Source organism: Lolium rigidum, chromosome 7 (genome assembly GCF_022539505.1).
Source record: "Lolium rigidum isolate FL_2022 chromosome 7, APGP_CSIRO_Lrig_0.1, whole genome shotgun sequence".
NCBI classification, from domain to species: domain Eukaryota; kingdom Viridiplantae; phylum Streptophyta; class Magnoliopsida; order Poales; family Poaceae; genus Lolium; species Lolium rigidum.
In genome coordinates, this window is record NC_061514.1 from 16517604 (window position 1) to 16535798 (window position 18195).

General features: G+C 43.2%; 1 protein-coding gene across 1 annotated transcript; it reads right to left on the minus strand.

The window, feature by feature from the left end:
- Window positions 1-11220: 11220 nt before the first annotated feature.
- LOC124673759 (probable serine/threonine-protein kinase abkC) lies at window positions 11221-17290 on the minus strand. The gene is made up of 5 exons (XM_047209799.1): window positions 17204-17290; window positions 15751-17083; window positions 14609-14878; window positions 13223-13378; window positions 11221-11726 (listed from the first exon to the last, which is right to left on the minus strand). Exons 1-5 carry the CDS (start codon window positions 17209-17211, stop codon window positions 11607-11609), a joined length of 1887 nt encoding a protein of 628 aa, XP_047065755.1. The 5' UTR covers window positions 17212-17290; the 3' UTR covers window positions 11221-11606.
- Window positions 17291-18195: the final 905 nt, after the last annotated feature.

Here is an 18195-nt window from a genome sequence, read left to right on the forward strand (position 1 = left end):
CTTTCGATACATAGTTACCTAGTCCTTATGACCATGAGATCATGTAAATCACTTATACCGGAAAGGTACTTTGATTACATCAAACGCCATGATGCGTGTAATTGACACGTCCGTTGGGAACCCCAAGAGGAAGGTGTGATGCGCACAGCGGCAAGTTTCCCTCAGTTAGAAACCAAGGTTTAATCGAACCAGTAGGAGTCAAGAAGCACGTTGAAGGTTGATGGCGGCGGGATGTAGTGCGCGCAACACCGGAGATTCCGGCGCCAACGTGGAACCCGCACAACACAACCAAAGTACTTTGCCCCAACGAAACAAGTGAGGTTGTCAATCTCACCGGCTTGCTGTAACAAAGGGTTAACCGTATTGTGTGGAAGATGATTGTTTGCAGAGAAAACGAGTAAAACAAGTATTGCAACAGATTTGTATTTCAAGTATAAAAGAATGGACCGGGGTCCACAGTTCACTAGAGGTGTCTCTCCCATAAGATAAAAGCATGTTGGGTGAACAAATTACAATCGGGCAATTGACAAATAGAGAGGGCATAACAATGCACATACATGGCATGATAAGTATAGTGAGATTTAATTGGGCATTACGACAAAGTACATAGACCGCCATCCAACCGCATCTATGCCTAAAAAGTCCACCTTCAGGTTATCGTCCGAACCCCTTCCGATATTAAGTTGCAAAGCAACGTACAATTGCATTAAGTATGGTGCGTAATGTAATCAACAACTACATCCTCGGACATAGCGCCAATATTTTATCCCTAGTGGCAACAAGCACAACACAACCTTAGAACTTTCTCGTCACAGTCCCAGGTGTCAATGCAGGCATGAACCCACTATCGAGCATAAATACTCCCTCTTGGAGTTAAAAGCAAAAACTTGGCCGAGCCTCTACTAGTAACGGAGAGCATGCAAGATCATAAACAACACATATGTAATAACTTGATAATTAACATAACATGGTATTCTCTATCCATCGGATCCCGACAAACACAACATAGAGTATTACGGATAGATGATCTTGATCATGTTAGGCAGCTCACAAGATCCAACAATGAAGCACAATGAGGAGAAGACAACCATCTAGCTACCGCTATGGACCCATAGTCCAGGGGTGAACTACTCACTCATCACTCCGGAGGCGACCATGGCGGTGTAGAGTCCTCCGGGAGATGAATCCCCTCTCCGGCAGGGTGCCGGAGGAGATCTCCGTAATCCCCCGAGATGGGATCGGCGGCGGCGGCGTCTCGGTAAGGTTTTCCGTATCGTGGTTTTTCGCATCGGGGGTTTCGCGACGGAGGCTTTAAGTAGGCGGAAGGGCGAGTCGGGGGGCCGACGAGGGGCCCACACCACGGGCGGCGCGGGCCCCCCTTGGCCGCGCCGCCATGTGGTTTGGCCACCTCGTGGCCCCACTTCGTATGCTCTTCGGTCTTCCGGAAGGTTCGTGGCAAAATAGGCCCTCGGGTCTTCGTTTCGTCCAATTCCGAGAATATTTCGTTACTAGGATTTCGAAACCAAAAACAAGCAGAAAACAGAAGCGGCACTTCGGCATCTTGTTAATAGGTTAGTTCCAGAAAATGCACGAATATGACATAAAGTGTGCATAAAACATGTAGGTATCATCAATAATATGGCATAGAACATAAGAAATTATCGATACGTCGGAGACGTATCAAGCATCCCCAAGCTTAGTTCTCGCTCGTCCCGAGCAGGTAAAACGATAACAAAGATAATTTCGAAGTGATATGCCATCATAACCTTGATCATACTATTTGTAAACATATGTAGTGGATGCAGCGATCAAAACAATGGTAATGACATGAGTAAACAGGTGAATCATAAAGCAAAGACTTTTCATGAATAGTACTTCAAGACAAGTATTAATAAGTCTTGCATAAGAGTTAACTCATAAAGCAATAAATCAAAGTAAAGGCATTGAAGCAACACAAAGGAAGATTAAGTTTCAGCGGTTGCTTTCAACTTGTATCATGTATATCTCATGGATAATTGTCAATATAGAGTAATATAACAAGTACAATATGCAAGTATGTAGGAATCAATGCACAGTTCACACAAGTGTTTGCTTCTTGAGGTGGAGAGAGATAGGTGAACTGGACTCAACATAAAAGTAAAGAGAATGGTCCTTCAAAGAGGAAAGCATCGATTGCTATATTTGTGCTAGAGCTTTTATTTTGAAAACATGAAACAATTTTGTCAACGGTAGTAATAAAGCATATGAGTTATGAAAGTTATATCTTACAAGTTGCAAGTCTCATGCATAGTATACTAATAGTGCCCGCACCTTGTCCTAATTAGCTTGGACTACCGGATCTTTGCAATGCACATGTTTTAACCAAGCGTCACAATGGGGTACCTCCATGCCGCCCGTACAAAAGTCTAAGGAGAAAGCTCGCATTTTGGATTTCTCGCTTTTGATTATTCTCAACTTAGACATCCATACCGGGACAACATGGACAACGGATAATGGACTCCTCTTTAATGCATAAGCATGTGGCAACAATTATTATTCTCATATGAGATTGAGGATATATGTCCAAAACTGAAACTTCCACCATGAATCATGGCTTTAGTTAGCGGCCCAATGTTCTTCTCTAACAATATGCATGCTCCAACCATTAAGGTGGTAGATCTCTCTTACTTCGGACAAGACGGACATGCATAGCAACTCACATGATATTCAACAAAGAATAGTTGATGGCGTCCCCGAAGCATGGTTATCGCACAACAAGCAACTTAATAAGAGATAAAGTGCATAAGTACATATTCAGTACCACAATAGTTTTTAAGCTATTTGTCCCATGAGCTATATATTGCAAAGGTGAATGATGGAATTTTAAAGGTAGCACTCAAGCAATTTACTTTGGAATGGCGGATAAATACCATGTAGTAGGTAGGTATGGTGGACACAAATGGCATAGTGGTTGGCTCAAGTATTTTGGATGCATGAGAAGTATTCCCTCTCGATACAAGGTTTAGGCTAGCAAGGTTATTTGAAACAAACACAAGGATGAACGGTACAGCAAAACTCACATAAAAGACATATTGTAAACATTATAAGACTCCATACCGTCTTCCTTGTTGTTCAAAACTCAATACTAGATGTTATCTAGACTCTAGAGAAACCAAATATGCAAACCAAATTAGCAAGCTCTAAGTGTTTCTTCATTAATGGGTGCAAAGTATATGATGCAAGAGCTTAAACATGAGCACAACAATTGCCAAGTATCAAATTATCCAAGACATTTTAGAATTACTACATGTATCATTTTCCAATTCCAACCATATAACAAATTAACGAAGATGAAACTTCGCCATGAATACTATGAGTAGAGCCTAAGGACATATTTGTCCATATGCTACAGCGGAGCGTGTCTCTCTCCCACAAAGTGAATGCTAGGATCCATTTTATTCAAACAAAACAAAAACAAAAACAAACCGACGCTCCAAGCAAAGTGCATAAGATGTGACGGAATAAAAATATAGTTTCAGGGGAGGAACTCGATAATGTTGTCGATGAAGAAGGGGATGCCTTGGGCATCCCCAAGCTTAGACGCTTGAGTCTTCTTAGAATATGCAGGGGTGAACCACCGGGCATCCCCAAGCTTAGAGCTTTCACTCTCCTTGATCATATTGCATCATACTCCTCTCTTGATCCTTGAAAACTTCCTCCACACCAAACTCGAAACAACTCATTAGAGGGTTAGTGCATAATAAAAATTCACATGTTCAGAGGTGACACAATCATTCTTAACACTTCTGGACATTGCATAAAGCTACTGGACATTAATGGATCAAAGAAATTCATCCAACATAGCAAAAGAGGCAATGCGAAATAAAAGACAGAATCTGTCAAAACAGAACAGTCCGTAAAGATGGATTTTATTAGGCCACCAGACTTGCTCAAATGAAAATGCTCAAATTGAATGAAAGTTGCGTACATATCTGAGGATCATGCACGTAAATTGGCTTAATTTTCTGAGCTACCTACAGGGAGGTAGACCCAGATTCGTGACAGCAAAGAAATCTGTAACTCGCGCAGTAATCCAAATCTAGTACTTACTTTACTATCAAAGACTTTACTTGGCACAACAAAACATGAAACTAAGATAAGGAGAGGTTGCTACAGTAGTAAACAACTTCCAAGACACAAATATAAAACAAAAATACTGTAGAAAAAACATGGGTTGTCTCCCATAAGCGCTTTTCTTTAACGCCTTTCAGCTAGGCGCGAAAGTGTATATCAAGTAACATCAAGAGACGAAGCATCAACATCATAATTTGTTCTAATAATAGAATCATAAGGTAACTTCATTCTCTTTCTAGGGAAGTGTTCCATACCTTTCTTGAGAGGAAATTGATATTTAATATTACCTTCCTTCATATCAATAGTAGCACCAACGGTTCGAAGAAAAGGTCTTCCCAATATAATGGGGCAAGATGCATTGCATTCAATATCCAAGACAACAAGATCAACGGGGACAAGGTTATTGTTAACCATAATATGAACATTATCTACTTTCCCCAAAGGTTTCCTTTTAGCATTATTAGCGAGATTAACATCCAGATAACAGTTTTTCAATGGTGGCAAGTCAAGCATATCATAGACTTTTTTAGGCATAACAGAAATACTTGCACCAAGATCACATAAAGCATTACAATCAAAATCTTTGACTCTCATTTTAATGATGGGCTCCCAACCATCCTCTAGCTTTCTAGGAATAGAAGTTTCAAGTTTTAGTTTATCTTCTCTAGCTTTTATGAGAGCATTTGTAATATGTTTTGTGAAAGCCAAGTTTATAGCACTAGCATTAGGACTTTTAGCAAGTTTTTGTAAGAACTTTATAACTTCAGAGATGTGGCAATCATCAAAATCTAAATCATTACAATTTAAAGCAATGGGATTATCATCCCCAAGGTTGGAAAAAATTTCAGCAGCTTTATCACAAGCAGTTTCAGTAGTTTTAGCAGTTTCGAGTAATTTTGCGCGCTTTGCACTAGGAGTAGAAGCATTGCCAACACCAATTATTTTACCATTAATAGTAGGAGGTGCAGCAACATGTGAATCGTTAGCATTGCTAGTGGTGGTAATAGTCCAAACTTTAGCTACACTTTCCTTTTTAGCTAGTTTTTCATTTTCTTCTCTATCCCACCTAGCACGCAGTTCAGCCATTAATCTTATATTCTCATTAATTCTAACTTGGATGGCATTTGCTGTAGTAACAATTTTATTTTCAATATCCCTATTAGGCATAACTTTCGATTTCAAAAGATCAACATCAGAGGCAAGACTATCAACTCTAGAAACAAAAATATCAATTTTATTGAGCTTTTCCTCAACAGATTTGTTAAAGGCAGCTTTGTGTACTAATAAATTCTTTAAGCATGGCTTCAAGTCCAGGGGTGTATTCCTATTATTGTTGTAAGAATTCCCATAAGAATTAGCATAACCGTTACCATTATTATAAGGATATGGCCTATAGTTATTACTAGAATTGTTCCGATAAGCATTGTTGTTGAAATTATTATTTTTAATGAAGTTTACATCAACATGTTCTTCTTGGGCAACCAATGAAGCTAACGGAACATTATTAGGATCAACATTAGTCCTATCATTCACAAGCATAGACATAATAGCATCAACCTTATCATTCAAGGAAGAGGATTCTTCAACAGAATTTACCTTCTTACCTTGTGGAGCTCTTTCCGTGTGCCATTCAGAGTAATTAACCATCATATTATCAAGGAGCTTTGTTGCTTCACCAAGAGTGATGGACATAAAGGTACCTCCAGCAGCTGAATCCAATAAATTCCGCGAAGAAAAATTTAGTCCTGCATAGAAGGTTTGGATGATCATCCAAGTAGTCGATCCATGGGTTGGGCAATTTTTAACCAGAGATTTCATTCTTTCCCAAGCTTGAGCAACATGTTCATTATCCAATTGTTTAAAATTCATTATGCTACTCCTCAAAGATATAATTTTAGCAGGGGGATAATATCTACCAATAAAAGCATCCTTGCATTTAGTCCATGAATCAATACTATTCTTAGGCGAGAGATAGCAACCAATCTTTAGCTCTTCCTCTTAATGAGAAAGGGAACAATTTTAATTTTATAATGTCACCATCTACATCTTTATACTTTTGCATTTCACATAGTTCAACAAAATTATTGAGATGGGCAAGAAGCATCATCGAACTAATACCCAGAAAATTGCTCTCGCATAACAAGATTAAGTAAAGCAGGTTTAATTTCAAAGAATTCTGCTATAGTAGCAGGTGGAGCAATAGGTGTGCATAGGAAATCATTATTATTTGTGCTAGTGAAGTCACACAACTTAGTATTTTCAGGGTTGGCCATTTTAGCAGTAGTAAATAAAGCAAACTAGATAAAGTAAATGCAAGTAAACTAATTTTTTTGTGTTTTTGATATAGCAAACAAGACAATGAATAAAGTAAAGCTAGCAACTGATTTTTTTGTGTTTTGATATAATGCAGCAAACAAAGTAGTAAATAAAATAAAGCAAGAAAAAAACAAAGTAAAGAGATTGAGAAGTGGAGACTCCCTTGCAGCGTGTCTTGATCTCCCGCAACGGCGCCGTAAATTTGCTTGATGCGTGTAATTGACACGTCCGTTGGGAACCCCAAGAGGAAGGTGTGATGCGCACAGCGGCAAGTTTCCCTCGGTTAGAAACCAAGGTTTAATCGAACCAGTAGGAGTCAAGAAGCACGTTGAAGGTTGATGGCGGCGGGATGTAGTGCGGCGCAACACCGGAGATTCCGGCGCCAACGTGGAACCCGCACAACACAACCAAAGTACTTTGCCCCAACGAAACAAGTGAGGTTGTCAATCTCACCGGCTTGCTGTAACAAAGGGTTAACCGTATTGTGTGGAAGATGATTGTTTGCAGAGAAAACAATGAAACAAGTATTGCAACAGATTTGTATTTCAAGTATAAAAGAATGGACCGGGGTCCACAGTTCACTAGAGGTGTCTCTCCCATAAGATAAAAGCATGTTGGGTGAACAAATTACAGTCGGGCAATTGACAAATAGAGAGGGCATAACAATGCACATACATGGCATGATAAGTATAGTGAGATTTAATTGGGCATTACGACAAAGTACATAGACCGCCATCCAACCGCATCTATGCCTAAAAAGTCCACCTTCGAGGTTATCGTCCGAACCCCTTCCAGTATTAAGTTGCAAAGCAACGAGACAATTGCATTAAGTATGGTGCGTAATGTAATCAACAACTACATCCTCGGACATAGCGCCAATGTTTTATCCCTAGTGGCAACAAGCACAACACAACCTTAGAACTTTCTGTCATTGTCCCAGGTGTCAATGCAGGCATGAACCCACTATCGAGCATAAATACTCCCTCTTGGAGTTAAAAGCAAAAACTTGGCCAGAGCCTCTACTAGTAACGGAGAGCATGCAAGATCATAAACAACACATATGTAATAACTTGATAATTAACATAACATGGTATTCTCTATCCATCGGATCCCGACAAACACAACATAGAGTATTACGGATAGATGATCTTGATCATGTTAGGCAGCTCACAAGATCCAACAATGAAGCACAATGAGGAGAAGACAACCATCTAGCTACTGCTATGGACCCATAGTCCAGGGGTGAACTACTCACTCATCACTCCGGAGGCGACCATGGCGGTGTAGAGTCCTCCGGGAGATGAATCCCCTCTCCGGCAGGGTGCCGGAGGAGATCTCCGTAATCCCCCGAGATGGGATCGGCGGCGGCGGCGTCTCGGTAAGGTTTTCCGTATCGTGGTTTTTCGCATCGGGGGTTTCGCGACGGAGGCTTTAAGTAGGCGGAAGGGCGGAGTCGGGGGCCGACGAGGGGCCCACACCACGAGGCGGCGCGGGCCCCCTTGGCCGCGCCGCCATGTGGTTTGGCCACCTCGTGGCCCCACTTCGTATGCTCTTCGGTCTTCCGGAAGGTTCGTGGCAAAATAGGCCCCCGGGTCTTCGTTTCGTCCAATTCCGAGAATATTTCGTTACTAGGATTTCGAAACCAAAAACAACAGAAAACAGGAACCGGCACTTCGGCATCTTGTTAATAGGTTAGTTCCAGAAAATGCACGAATATGACATAAAGTGTGCATAAAACATGTAGGTATCATCAATAATATGGCATAGAACATAAGAAATTATCGATACGTCGGAGACGTATCACGCCACTGCGTAAATGGGTGGTTATAAAGGTGGGATTAAGTATCCGGAAAGTATGAGTTGAGGCATATGGATCAACAGTGGGATTTGTCCATCCCGATGACGGATAGATATACTCTGGGCCCTCTCGGTGGAATGTCGTCTAATGTCTTGCAAGCATATGAATAAGTTCATAAGAGACCACATACCATGGTACGAGTAAAGAGTACTTGTCGAGAGACGAGGTTGAACAAGGTATAGAGTGATACCGATGATCAAACCTCGGACAAGTAAAATATCGCGTGACAAAGGGAATTGGTATCGTATGTGAATGGTTCATTCGATCACTAAGTCATCGTTGAATATGTGGGAGCCATTATGGATCTCCAGATCCCGCTATTGGTTATTGGTCGGAGAGAAGTCTCAACCATGTCTACATAGTTCACGAACCGTAGGGTGACACACTTAAGGTTTGATGTTGAAATGGTAGAACTTGAATATGGAATGGAGTTCGAATATTTGTTCGGAGTCCCGGATGAGATCCCGGACATCACGAGGAGTTCCGGAATGGTCCGGAGAATAAGATTCATATATAGGAAGTCATATTCCAAGTTTGGAAATGATCCGGTGCATTTATGGCAGAGTTCTAGAAGGTTCTAGAAAAGTCCGGAAGAAATCACCATGGAAAGTAGAGTCCCGGAGGGACTCCACCTTGCATGGCCAGCCAACCCTAAAGGGGAGGAGTCCAAGGTGGACTCCTCTAGGGTGGCCGGCCAACCCACCTCAAGGAAAGGTGGGAGTCCCACCTTGGGTAGGACTCCCTCCTTGAGTAGGTTTCCCACATATGGGAGGTTTTAGTGTTGGGGTCTTATTCGAAGACTTGGACTAGAACTCTTGGGGCTTCCACCTATATAATGAGGAGCATAGGAGAGGGGGCTGGCCACTTCAAGCCTCAGCCTTGGCCGCACCCCTTAGAGGGCCGGCGCCCAACCCCTCTCTCTCCCCAAACCCTAGCGGTCTCTCTCCTCCACCACATCCCGCACGCTTAAGCGAAGCTCCGCCGGATTTCTCCACCACCACCGACACCACGCCGTCGTGCTGTCGGATTCAAGAGGAGCTACTACTTCCGCTGCCCGCTGGAACGGGGAGGTGGACGTCGTCTTCATCAACAACCGAACGTGTGACCGAGTACGGAGGTGCTGCCCGTTCGTGGCGCCGGAAGCGATCGTGATCAAGATCTTCTACGCGCTTTTGCAAGCGGCAAGTGAACGTCTACCGCAGCAACAAGAGCCTCATCTTGTAGGCTTTGGAATCTCTTCAAGGGTGAGACTCGATACCCCCTCGTTGCTACCGTCTTCTAGATTGCATCTTGGCTTGGATTGCGTGTTCGCGGTAGGAAATTTTTTGTTTTCTATGCAACGTTTTCCTATAGAAAGACCAACGCAGATTCGCCTGGGTTTCCCAGGTGTTAGAGAAGCAGAGATACCACATCGTGCACTTCCTCGCGCGTACACTGGGATTCGCCCCTCCACAGGAAGGTGCTGGACCCATGCAGACAGAGGATGCCGGTGACAAGGTATTAACTTGTCAATGCCTACGGATTGTAGACTAGGGTTTAGTTGGATGTAGAGGGCAAGTAGATCTCGAAGGTTTCAGCCGAAAAGTACTCGACGAATATGAAAGCTAGGGTTTTAGAAACAGTGATTCGATGATCTCTGCGTCCCTCGACTCCCCCTTATATAGGAGGCGGAGCCGAGGGATTCGTGCTGTACAAGTTACAAAGCCCGAGAAGGTTTCAAACTCATCCCGTAAGATTACAAAGAAGACTTTCTATTACAACTCTAGCTTTCCTTAATAATATCTTGGGCTTCCGAATCTTCTTATTCTTTGGATAATGGGCCTTCAGTAAACCCCGGGTACTATCTTCGGCAGGCCCATTTGGGATGCCTATGTCAGCCGGAGACAGCAACAAATCTGAGCGGCAAGAAGGTGTCGGAGATAATGATGACTCGATAGTCGATTCTCGATAGCCTCAGCCCGTTCTTAGATGATGTTTCTCCCATGGCTTCGGAGGAATACGAGAGGTAATGCAAGGAGCTAGAGGACGCAGAGAAAGAGGATGGCGAATCATCTCCGCCAAAGCAGGTCTTTGAGACTTTGGCTGGCATTGATGACGACGAGGATGATGACCTAGAGAAGACTCCGTCTCGCGCTAAAATCCTGGCTCTAGCCCAGCAGGAGGCACCGCCGCGGGTTTATACCCGTCAGACGCCAGAGCCATCACAGGGCCAGAGCCTGAAGTTCTATGAAGGGATGGGATCCGACACGCTCATGCAAATAGCAGGTCGACACGGAGAACACGTTCAGCAGAAAGAGATTCTGACGACCCCAATCACCCCAGAGGGCGGATGTGGAAGCTCTTGAAGCTAAGCGTAAACAACTCCTAGCGGAATCTAAAAACATAGTCAAAGTTACAACATCAGTCCTAGAGGACAAGCTGGAAACCGACAAACTTTACGAGCAAGCTGTAGAAAACGGACGCTTGGTGGCAGAAGAAAAATATGTGAAGGCCAAAGAGCTTGCAGAGGAGTGGAAGAACACAGTCAAAGAAACCCACGAGGAAGCAAGGCATATGCAAAAAGAAGCTATTCACCCCCGCAACATCAACTTTGATAGCGTATCTCGCCACAAACCTCTGTCAACTCGAAAGGACAACATGAAAAAAAGCAGCAGAGCTCCTAGCCAAGGATAAGGACCAGATTGACATTGAGCATCTGCGGACAATCATTGCCACAGCCATGAAGCAACAAAGCAAAGCGGATACACCACTGAGCAAAGCAAACAAAGTCATCAGAAAGTAAAAAAGACAAGAATAACGTTGGATGAGTAGTAGTAGAGCACTTGCATATCTACAGGAGCAAGTCTGGGCGTGCAGATCATCACTCCCTCTGCTTTTCAAACATATCCATTCAGAAATTTTTGTCAGACAGAACGTGCTTTTCTTTGAAACAATGAACTGTATCTTTCTGTATACATATAAAGACAAATTTCTCATTCACTGATACAATCTCTCCTGTTACAAACAAGAGCATCAGGATAAGGGGCCTTGGCTACATCTTAGTATCTATCAAGAAGAAAAAACTGGGAGGCACTCAAAAGGACCCGTCCTTTGGCCTGACCGACAAGCATATCCCAGGGGCTGGTACTCCAGTTGCTCGAAAGAATGCTGCAATTATTACTTTAGCGTGGCCGTTTTGGCAGCACAGGCCAAGATGAGGAGTACAAAACTGTAGGCACAAAACTGTAAGTCTAAAAACTAAGTAAAACAGGACAAGAAAAAACATCTGTCGACCGCACGTAAACCAGATCAGCAAAATTGGGCAGATACAAGTGAACACCTAAGGTGCCATAAGCCCTTCGATTGTATACTGAAGGGACTTGGCCCAGTCTTCTTTAAATAGTAAGGTTTGTAATGTTTTCATCACATTGTAATCTGGATCCAACTTCCGCTGCCAGCCCTGTAAAGGGATAAACAAATTCAGGCGAATCAGTTGTTTTATTGCACATTTATACATCAATTTTATCAACAGAAGAAACTCAACAAAGAAGCAAAAAAATTGACAGAAACGCACCGTGGGCCAAAATGCACATTTGTTTCTAATAAAATGTTGCGTCAACACTTCTGCCATGCCACCATCCACAGTGGCAGACATGGGGTCTAAAATCCCCATTCCAAAGCCTTTTTTTTTTTAAGAAAGCAGAAATGACGGCTACAAGTTTATGGGCCTCTTTGTTTCGGCTTTTATTAGCTTTGAACTGAGATAAGCCATGCAAACGAAACAAAGGGTTTAGCTTCGTGGTAGGCTTTTCCAAAGCCAGTCCTCGAACTACACGTGCTAAGTCAATCAAAAACAATCTATCAATCAACAGGCGCCACCTAGACCACACCTGTACCAAGCTTCTGTACATTTGTGTTTGTCAGCTGATGATAAAAATAACAGAACTGGTGAACTGAATATAGCCAGTTGATATTTACTACCTCTGATCCTCTTTAATTGACGCGGATTTACACACGGGATACACTAAGTTTGGCTCTCATCCGCGTCGATTTAATCCGACCGGAGGGAGTACTTCTGTATCTTCTTTTCAGTTCATATGTTCCAGCCAGGGCCTACTATAATTAATATGTTATTAGGTTCAGGAACAGTGGCTGATTATTACTTTGCCTTGTTGCACTAGTAGTTACTCCATCCGTTCTAAAATAAGTGTCACAACTTTATCTAGATACCATCATGCTAGATACGGATGTGTCTATAACTAAAATGTCTTCGTATCTAGATAAAATTGTGACACTGATTTTAGATCAGAGGTAGTAGTCATGATGTTATATACTCCCTCCGCCCCGAAAAGGATGTCACGGATTTGTCTAAATTTGGATGTATCTATATGCTGAAGAGTGTCTAGATACATTTGAATTTAGACAAATCTGCGACACCCTTTTCGGGACAGAGGGAGTACAAGAGATGCATGGATTTTGATGAATTGTGTGTGTGCGTGTGTGCTCTAGGCCTATTCGTCAGTAGTTTTAAAGATTATAAAAGAATTGTGTAACAGCTATACTACCAGCCAGGTTGCCAAGAGCAAAACTCAGCAACAGCTTTCTCAGAACAGCAGTTTTGACAGCACAGCCAGCCCACAGCTGCTTTGACAGCACAGCCAACCCAAACAAAGAGGCCCTGCATTTGTCTAAGATCTTAAATTACAGCAAAAACTAGACATATCATTTGAGGTAACCAACAAAAACTCTTTTACCTGTAACCTATTAAAGCTCAGTGAATACTTTTCTCATGTGACACAATTTCTGCAGGCACTATAATCCCGTGCAATCCTAAGTAACCTTGAGGCTCAGGTCATGGTGCTCTACAGGACAACTACTGAGCTTTGGGAAGATTTGGTAGCATAAACAAACAAAAAATTAAGAACAAAATTCTGTAACAAAAAGGCATAAATTTACCTCAAGAACTAATGTAGTCACCATGACAGTGCAAACGTTCCCATCAACGTTTACTTTATGACGTCGGACTTGCTCAAGCAACTGATGCATACAATCAGCAGGGTGGATAATATCACCTTCAGGGGTACCCCAGAAGGAAAATGCTCGTTCAACTTCCTGTTGGCAAAAAAAAGGCAAGATTTCTCAATAATTGCAACCATGAAGTCTTAGCATCAGAATATGATTTCTCATGGACTTTCAGCTAATGGATCAAAACAAAATGTGACATCAAAAATTTAGTCAAATTAATCTAAATATTCCATTCCAACAAATATTCCCATTCATCAAGCAGCTTGGACAATCCAACGCATGGATCTATATGGAATATTTACTATCATAATGTTGGATCTATATGCAATATTTGCTGCCACGATGGCATCCATTTAGTGGCAAGCTTATGGCAGTGTCATGTCACTGATAGCCTAGTTGACCACCAGTCCACCACTAACTATACTAGCAAAACAGTATTGGCACATGACCATGCAAACGCAACATCAGATATCAACAGATCCTAGGAGACCGCATCCAACTTTTCCTTCTTTCTAGAATGCCAGGTTTTATACTTTTATTACACATCAGAGATTCAATATAATAGCACTCTTTATAACTAACTAAATGCCAAAAGATCACCCAGCAAATTGTGAAAGAAAAAGAATACTCCTGTGTCCAGTAACAAGGTATAGTACAAAACTAAATTTTGGCCAACATCAATTCATGTTTTACAAGATATAAATGCCACAGACCACTTATCATGGTTCAATGGCCAAAAACCTAGTACTAAGTCATACTAACTCATAAGTGAGGTTCTAGGGTCTATAGGTGCCTGGCAGAGGTGTAGGCGGCGAGCAATGCCATCCGGCAAGTAACTGGCCCTCCCAGCAAGAAACCAACCATCTCTTTTTTCGAGAGCGCACGCCAAATATGTGCCATATCTTTATAGAATGCAGAGGAATCAACCATCTCAAATAACGAATCAATCATCTCATGTGCGGAATCAACCTCTCCCTATTTGTCCCTTCAATAAGAGGCATACACAACCATGTCATTGTGCTTTAGTGGGCCAGGTTAGCCCATGCTAGCCTATTCTTCTTTTTTCCTTCCTATTATTTCACATTTTCACATCTTCAGGCTGGTGCATCTTACTGCTGCTTTTCTAGACAGCTGCCTAGGCATGCTTAAGCTGCACCTAAGCAGGCTAGGCACTAGGCTGCTTTTCTTATTATGGTAGTGCAGCCACTAGTTCACTACAGCAACCTAGTTTATCAATGAAAAGGAGAAATTCAAAATGAAAAAACGAGTTTGTAACCCCAAGAGACTATTGGCAATAAAAAAAAAGAGAATAATTACCTCGATAAAAACTTTTGGATTTGGGCAATTCTGCTGTTTTGACAACTTAAGCGTACTCTCTGCTGCTGTACGGCCATCTCGACGTGCAACAGCCTTGAAAAACTCCAGCAAATTCACACGGTCATTACTTGAAAGTTCAGCAGTCATTCCTACATCAAGGAATACCACGTGTGGCCTTGACTTCCGAAGGGTGTTATTTGTATTTTTTGGCCGTACAACACGGACTAGAATATTTCCAGGATGCATATCGGCATGGACGAAATTATCAACCTGGAAAAGGTGGATGTTAATGAGGTGACAAAGCAATGAAGGATGTGAAACCGTAAATACAAGTTCCAAAATGCTAAGTGCCAATGGGTAGATACACAACACTACAAAAATGTGCTAAATAAGGACAGACACATACAGAAGAAATCTGACCAAAATACTAATGATTTATTTACTGTGACCTGCATGCAGAAGATTTTCGAGAACTAAGGAGCATGGGTGCCACTCTTATGAATCAAATAATATAGAAGCCTGTTTGATTTTCTAGAGAGTATCTATTTCGGATTTCGTGTTTCATCAACTCATTCAATTGTTCGAGTTCAGTAAGCATACATTCTGAACTAATTCTCAGAGACAATTCTGTCAACTAATACTGTTATCTTCTAATAAATTTTAAATCCATATCGATATGTTCTGGTTATGTTTGTAAATAAGTATCAACATTAGAAATTGATTTTCCTCACTAAGAATAGATGCACTCACACTCAACTTGAACTTACAACATAGCCAATACTCCCTCTGGGCCTAGACACATGTCATGCTAGCTTTCAATTTTGATATTCTACTATATTGAGATAATGTGCACTGTTTTTTCGTTTGTATATCCTTCTCATTAGATATTTCCAATGCCAATTATTCCACTCCATTCAAGAGTATAGTAACACAATAACCGGGGTAATATGATTTTTGTATTTTTGGTTGACACACAAATTTCAAAACCATTCAGGATCCAATATACCTCTGAAGAAAATCATAATTTATATGAATTATTTCAAGGGGAATCTCTAACATTCTGCCGTTCCATACAAAATTATCTACTCTCAACTTCAAAGGCAAAACTGAAATAAGAAAAAAGAAGACTAAGAACGTGTTACCAGTAACATTTTCAAGAGTGCGTGAGTGCCAATATGTGCAAGAGCACTTTTAATTCGTTCATGTCCATCTTGATCATCCACGTAGTGTGAGACGCTCTCCCCATGCTCATAAGTCTCGACCAAGACAGCAGGATGAACAAGTGGATAAAGAGGTTTGGGAAACGACACATCTTTCCACATGCGGAAGTTGTAGATAAACCGGCTCAAATGAGCAGCTTCCCTTGCAAGGTCAACCTGAGACATCATGAAGACAGCAAACTGTTGCACACTCTCATCTAGCCGTAACCAATTTAATGCTGGAATGTATCTTGAAGTTTTAGCCACCGCATTAATGATACTGAAATCTCTCCGTATCGAGTCTCCTACACCCGGATGTCTTACTTTTACCGCGACTGTTATGATCTTTGTCTTCTGGCCAGGATGCTTGAAGTTCAAGCGAGCTCGGTGCACTTGAGCGACACTTCCAGACGCTACAGGCTCTTCTTCAAACTCGACAAAAATGTCAGATATCTTCCGACCAAAAGCCTTCTCGACAGTCTTCTTGGTATATGCATAGCTGTGAGCAGGTGCTTTAGTGTGTAGCTTCGACAATTCGGTACACAGGTCATTGGCAAACAGATCAGGACGTGTGGCAGCCCACTGGCCCCATTTGATGAACGCAGGGCCTGCCATCTCCAAAGTACGATGCACAAGGCGGAGCCACGTTTCCCTGTACTTGCTGCCAAGATTATCCGCAAACGGCGCCATGAGTATGCTGGGAGTGAACAAGAACGCCAGATATATCGATCTGAGGATTATGATAACCATCTCCACCGCCGAAAATATCACCGAGGACACGTAGATACGGCTGTCCTGAGCCCGGTTGTAGATATTCTCGCGTATCTGGAGGTACTCGCCATCCGCGCTGCTCTTCTGAGCTAGCATCAACTCCCCAGCCACGAGAGCGGCGAGGTACGGAACCAACTTGGACCTGCTGGCAGCTAAGGTGACGGCACGGGCAGCCTTTCTTAGAGCCGGGGATGCTTTTGGTACACGCGCCATGAGTTGCTTCCAAGCCAGTTGGCTGTGGAACGCGTTGCGGCTACAGGCCGAGAGAACCGAGAAGTTTCTGGCACCAGGGCTCCAGTGCACGCCCTCCTTTGCCCGCCTGAGCATGAATGGGGTGCTCGGCCCATTGTGCACTCCCCCGTGCAGATACGCCCTGCTTTTATAGGCCAAACCGGAAGCGAAGCTCGGTCCGATGTTCTGCGCGCCGCCCGAGCTGCTGGGCTTGGAGCTGGCCAGTATAGCATGAGCGAGCTTCCTGCTGCTGCTCTTCCCTAAGTGCATAAACCTAGGGGAATAAGGAAGCCATTTAGAACTTGAGCATTGGGCGAATTGCACCAAATTTACAGACTAATCATAAGCAGAGGATGGCAACAGAATAGGAGATTATGCGGGCACGGGAGCTGACCTCGACATCACGAAGATCTCCTGCCCAGGGCGCCTCGGCGGCGGCGGGATCCTTGGTACGGCGAATCAGGCGAAGCTGGTGGCAGGACAGACACGCATTGAGAATTAGGATTCGGCGCGGGCGGTTGCGGAGCGAGCCGATGAGATCAAATCGTGGTTGCGGATACAAGGGTGGGGGGCAGGTAAGACGCTTACCGACGCGGCGGGGTGGTTCGAGGGCGCGGGGACGATCACCATGGCGAGGGCCGGGAAACCCTAGAGGCGGCCATGGTCGGCGGCGAGGCGGCGGCGCATGGAGGAGGCCGGCGGAAGGGTTAGGGTTTGGTGCCGGCGGCGGAGGAGGAAGCGAGTTTTGGATTTTCCGGTAGGCGCGCGCGCGCGATGGCGACGGGGAGAGACGTGAGGAGGAAGAGAGGCCGCGTGGGGAGCTGCGCGTACGGCAGCCAGGCGAGGAGGAGGAAGAAGGAGACGGAGGAGACGGAGGAGAAGTGCTCCGTGGACCGGGCCTAAACAAAACAATTGGGTGCGCGTCGGCCTACGAAGAGTATTGCAGCTTTTCTTCCATTTCAGGTTCTGCTAGTATTTTCCTAGTCTTCGTTTTGATGCTACTCCTTCGAGAATACAAGGACGTGTACATAAGAGACACGTCAGCTTCAATTTTTCTTGGAGTGATTGTACATTAATTAAGAAATAATGTTTGGGTTACATACAATCTTTCCAAGCCGATCTCGATGCGACCGCACTTAGCAACACACCACTAGTCAACTCTCTACGACTAAACTGACACAAATCATGAGCAACCATGTTATAATTTCTACCGATCTTGGATGATTTCACTTGATGGTGAGGGGGCTTCTTCAACTTGAACTTCATTTGCAATGATACTCACTTCTGATCTGTCTATGCTCCCTTCCTTGAAGGCCATGCAATCAGTTTCAATAACCAAATCTGAGATAGAATTATTAATAGCTACATGCAGACCATTTTTACTCG

Coding starts and splice junctions, on each gene's coding strand:
- LOC124673759 (XM_047209799.1), bottom strand. Junction 14,879..15,750: donor CACTCTTGAAAATGTTACTG/GTAACACGTTCT, acceptor CACCTTTTCCAG/GTTGATAATTTCGTCCATGC. Junction 11,727..13,222: donor TGACTACATTAGTTCTTGAG/GTAAATTTATGC, acceptor ATCCCTTTACAG/GGCTGGCAGCGGAAGTTGGA.